Raw genomic sequence first — 5235 nt, 5'->3', positions numbered from 1 at the left:
TAAGGAATGGAGCTGGGCTTTGAGCCCAGGCCAGTGTGCCGGATACTATGTCACACTGTCTCTTAATTTCTGCCCTGAGACCCCGGGGGGATGATCAGGAAAGACTTCACATTTTAAATGGGTTTTAAGAGCTTAATGGAAGTTGCCAGATGGAGAAGGGTTTCCAAGGGGAAGGAATAGCTTTGTGTCATGAGAGAGCCTGGCATGTTCAGGGAATCGTGGGAAGGTCAAGGTGGCAGATGTGCAGGATAGATAAAGGAAACAAGAGCCAAAACCATAACTGGGATTGCTTTATTTCTAGGAAGTGTGGGTGGTGTACTGGTGTGAGGTTAGGAAGACCAGTTGGGAGGCTGTTGGGATGAATGATGTAAGAAATGGTGAAGGCTTGAGTGAAAGCAGGAAAAGTGGGGAGGAAATGATAAAGACATACTTGGGAGGCTTTTTTAAACGACATAATTTGGTGACCAGTATGCAGGAGGGAAGGCCGTTAGGGGAGGATCGTATTAAGGTTCAGGTGATTTTGCTAGCCAATCAGGAAATACTAGGGAGAGATCGGATTTAGAAAGGAGGGAAACAGATTTGGACATTTTCCAATGAGCTTGTACTATCCTTGGACTAAGGGGAAAAAAAGGGAAAATGTATTCAAAATTAATACCCATTACAGCAGCAATGAAAGATTGCAGCTCTGCAGGACATTAGAGTGGAGAAGAGCAGCTAGGGCCAGAGGGTGAAAGAGGAGTTAATAGCACATACTTAGGAATCAGAGCGTGGGGAGCAGATGAAATCACCAGGGCAGGGCATGCAGCAGAGGACTTTAGGAAATACCAGCAGTGAGGCAGGTGGGCCAACAGGGAGGTACAAGCAGAATCAGGAGAGAGTGATGTTCTGCAAGCCAAGAGAAAGCAGGGTCCTGATGAGTAGTCATGGTCAATGGCACTAGAGAGGACAGGCAGAAAAGGAGCAAGAGGCAATTTGCAGCTCTCTGGTGATCTCAGAGAAGGTGGTTGCACCTAGTCACCGTTGGCTGAGGAAATGCATAGGAGTTGAGGAAGTAGATGTTCCCTTCTTATAAGTCTTCCAGGGGAGGAAATGCAGGGTGGCTAAAGAAACAGTGGGGTCAAGAGAAGTTTCTTGTCTTTGGTTGGAGAAGACTTAAACTGAGAGGAAGAAGTCAGAGGAGGAGGAGAGATAGAGGAAAGAGAAGCGATGGGTAGATTAAGGTCTCAGAGGAGAGAGGAAGAGGCATGATCCAATACAAAGATTGCACAGTGGTATTTGGAGAGAAAGAAACATGTGTCTCCAGAGAGATGGGAAGAAGAGAAGGCTGAATGCAGATGCAGGTTGTGTGGGTAAGTGGGCAGAGCAGGAAATCATGCGGCTTCCTCTTTTATGGACTCTGCATCTCTGCAGGAGATGGCCACTCATCTGCCAAAGTGAAGACTTTGGAGGTGGGAGAGAGGGTCAAACAGCAATAGGTAAAAATAGTGTTTAGTGGCATTCAGGGCTAAGATGAGATTGGGGAACATCCTTGCATAGGGCCAACAATCCCTACTAATGTATGTAGGAGCAGAGAAGTCTGAGGGTGTGAAGAAGATGACAGTTTCTTATTTGTCTGAATATTTTCTGCTGTACTAAGCAAACTTGTTTGTTGGAATCTCCAGACAGTATTCTTTTGCTTTAAAACTATTTGTCAGAGACATCCCATAGGGAGAAAATATCTGCAAACCATACATCCGATGAGGGCTCAGTATCCAGAATATATAAAGAACTCTTACAACTCAGCATTAAAAAAATGAATAGACTAATTCAAAAAATGGGCAAAGGATTTGGATAGACATTTCTCTAAAGAATATATGCAAATGGCCAATAAGCATTTGAAAAGATGCTCCATGTCATTAATCATTAGGGAAATATAAATCAAAACCACAATGAGATACTACTTCACACCCACTAGGATGGCTATAATCAAAAAAGCAGACAATAACAAGTGTTGGCAAGAAGGTGGAGAAATTGGAACCCTCATACATTGCTGGTGGGAATGAAAAAATGAGGTTCGGCAGGTTCTTCAAAAAGTTAAACATAGTTACCACATGACCCAGGAATTCCACTAGTAGGTATCAATGCAAGAGAATTGAGAACATAAGTTCACACGAAATCTTGTTCATGAATGTTCAGAGCAGCATTATTTATAATAACCAAAAAGTGGAAACAACCCAGGATGTGCATCACTCGATGGAAAGATAAACAAAATGTGGGAAATCTATATAATGGAATGCTACCCAGACAGAAAATGGAAGGAAATACTGATACATGCTACAACACAGATGAACCTTGAAAACATAATGCTAAAGTAAAAGGCCACATCTTGTTTTATTCCATTCATGTGAAATGTCCAGAACAGGCAAATCTGTAGAGACAGAAAGTAGATTAGTGGTTGTCAGGGGCTGGAGGGAGCCAGGAATGGGGAGTGATGGCTCCTGAATACAGAGTTTATTTTCAGGGTGATGAATATGTCCTGGAATTAGACAGCAATGATGGTTGCACAACCTTGTGAATATACTAAAAGTTTATTATATACTTTAAAAGGTTGAACTTTATGGCATTTGAATTATATCACAATTTTAAAAGTATTTCAGTAATATTATTTGTTTTTTAGACAAAGAAATGCCCCTCTCAGTTATGAAAATGTAGGGCAAATAAGCACCTCATTCTAGGAGCAGAAAGTAGCAAGACCTCTGTTTCTAGAGGGGCTTAGCAAGAGCTGTCGCAACCTTGCTGGACAGAGCCAGTTTGGCAGGGAAGATGATCCAATAAAGAGCCAAACTCCTGAGAGGGAAAGGACAAATTCTTCCTCCTCCTCTCCCCAGTCCCAGGTTAGGGGGCCCCACGGAGCTGACTCAGAGTGATCATGTGTGCGTATTAGCAGCTTAGGTAGAGGCCTCTCCACTGAAAGACTGGTCTCTTAAAGAAATCATGCCACTCATGATTTGCCCATCACAAATTAATGAATAACAACAATCAAATACATAAGCTATTAAAAATACAGGTAACACTTATCTTTCATGAATTGGAGTGGATGTTTAAACTGTTACAATTACCCCTTGCTTCTTCCTCTGTGTGATTCTTATTTTTCAGGCTAGGACGACGCGTGGTCCTGTGGTCCACAAGCACTGGCATATTTTTGTTTGGAATAGCAGCGTCATTAACAGCTGATTATTACAGCTTCATGGCTGCACGCTTTTTTCTTGCCTTGGTGAGTTGTGGTTTGTTTTACCTCTTTAATTCTGCTGCAGTATTTCCATGTTAAGCCTTAACTCTCTTAGTTTTGCTCATTTAGGATCTAGTGAGAGAGATCAGGGACTAATCCCTGTTCACTGCAGAAGTGGAATATTACTGCTTTATGTTTAGAATGAAATTCATTAAAATGAAAACTCGTTGCATACTAGGCTGAAACTTTTTGTTTGACTCTATGCCTGGCACGTGGCCCACATCTCACAATTACTAAGGCTTTATTTTATTTCTGAGCAATTATATTGATCTAGTCAGGGCCTGTACACATGAACCAAACAGACTGTTAAGGTGTATTGTTAAAGCTGATTGTACGATATGCAATAAGATTGAAAACAAGAAGGCATTAGGCCTTTGCACTGTGAGGAACAGAGGAGTGTAGCAGAAAGGGCATGAGTTTGATACTAGCTTTGTTGTATAGTGGCTTGTTAGCTGTGTGACTTTGAGCAAACATGTTATCCTCTTTGAACCTTAGTTTCTCATCTGTGAACTGTAGAAAATAATCCCTGTTTCATTGGGCTGTTATCAGGATTGGGTGAGATTAAATGTAAACATCTGCTGTATAGTACCTGGCGTGGAGCAGGCAGGCCTCACGATGGTGACTGTCATTGGAAGTGGACAAGCAAGGAAGGAAGCTGTTTCCATGCTCAGTGAGGCTTCCAGACAAGTTCCCAAACTGTCAAACAACAGCAGTGGGGATTTTTGATTGGAGATCCCTGATCAAGGATAATGGAGGGAAGTTTTCTTCTGGGGGGAAGAGCTTGTGATCTTGCTAACTGCAGAGCAGCAGGATGGAGGATCAGAGAGGAGCCAAGGACTTCAATCTCAAAAGAGATCGATGCTCCCCCTCAGAGAACAAGGTGGTGTGTTCAGTTTTGGTGGCTTTATTGATGGATAGAAAGGTTTCCTAGGGAGCCACACAGATGGCCAAGGATAGGGAGGACGCATACAAATAAATTTAGGAGAATCGAAGGTGTTGTACTTAAAAAAAAGTAAATACATATGTTTAGGAATTTAAAGAATTTGAGATACAAAAGCTAGCAACTAGTAGTTCTTTTTCTACTGAGGACACGGCTCTGTAACTCCAGAGTAAGATTTGATGAGAGAGATCTTCTGGTGGGACTGATGTTTCCACAGAGGCACAGGTGCCAAAAGAGTGTGAAGGTCTTCTTTTGAAAGACTTAAGATGACATTTCTGAAAAATGTCTGTTTTAGTCTCGCAAAATACCATGCATGGTTTCTAGAACCAAGAAAATGAGGCTGCACTCATAGAATACATCTGTGAAAAGTGGCCTTAATTTTCTGTGACTATTTTCTTTGATTTTCATGAGAAATGAATTTTTGGTAGAATTCTGAGTATGGGAGATGCGGGCAGATTCATTTACTCAACATATTTATTGATCTGCCTGTAGCAAGCAAGCAGTGCTACGTAAACCAGACCCCGCTGTTTCCATAACCCTGCCATCTAGTGGGAAAGGCAAGATGGTGATTAGTTGTCTTCAAAACTAAATATAATGTCGACAATGGAGGCATAGCAGTAGGGGGTTCCACTGGGGCCTGGAGAGTAAGAGGCTTTTTAGTTCTGAGGGGTGGGTGAGGGAAGAACATTCCAGCAAAGGTAGCAGCAGGTGGGAGGGCCCTGAGATAGGAAAGAATTAAAGGCTGGAAAGTCTGGAGAAAGGGAAGGAAGTGTGATGCACTGATGAGGCTGAAAGGAGTGGAGGTCATTAGGCAGGACCTCGTAGGGTGGTCAAGATTCTGCTCTGTCTCCCAAAGGTGATAGAAATCCACCGAAGGGGTTCCAGTGGGGGGAAATGGTCATTTTGGCTACTCTGTGGGGGTGAAGTTGAAGAAGATGTGAGGAACAGAGTGTTATCAGTGCAGGGGATGGGTATGAATGAATTCGAGGAGTCTTTTGGAATTACTTGGCCAGTTGTATATGGATTG

The 5235-nt window shown here is 42.6% G+C and overlaps 1 protein-coding gene across 1 annotated transcript in view; it reads left to right on the top strand.

Annotated features, from left to right (window-relative positions):
* The window catches only part of SLC22A16 (solute carrier family 22 (organic cation/carnitine transporter), member 16), a 55547-nt gene that overhangs the window by 35375 nt on the left and 14937 nt on the right, over positions 1-5235 (top strand). The window contains exon 5 of the mRNA XM_012651136.1: positions 3136-3253. Coding sequence (XP_012506590.1) covers positions 3136-3253 — 118 coding nt within the window. The remainder of the gene's footprint in view (positions 1-3135; positions 3254-5235) is intronic.

This window comes from Propithecus coquereli, unplaced genomic scaffold (assembly GCF_000956105.1).
Source record: "Propithecus coquereli isolate 6110/MARCELLA unplaced genomic scaffold, Pcoq_1.0 Scaffold35, whole genome shotgun sequence".
Taxonomy (NCBI): Eukaryota; Metazoa; Chordata; class Mammalia; order Primates; family Indriidae; genus Propithecus; species Propithecus coquereli.
Note: the sequence above shows the minus strand (reverse complement) of the source record. Positions and strands in the feature narration are given on the sequence as shown.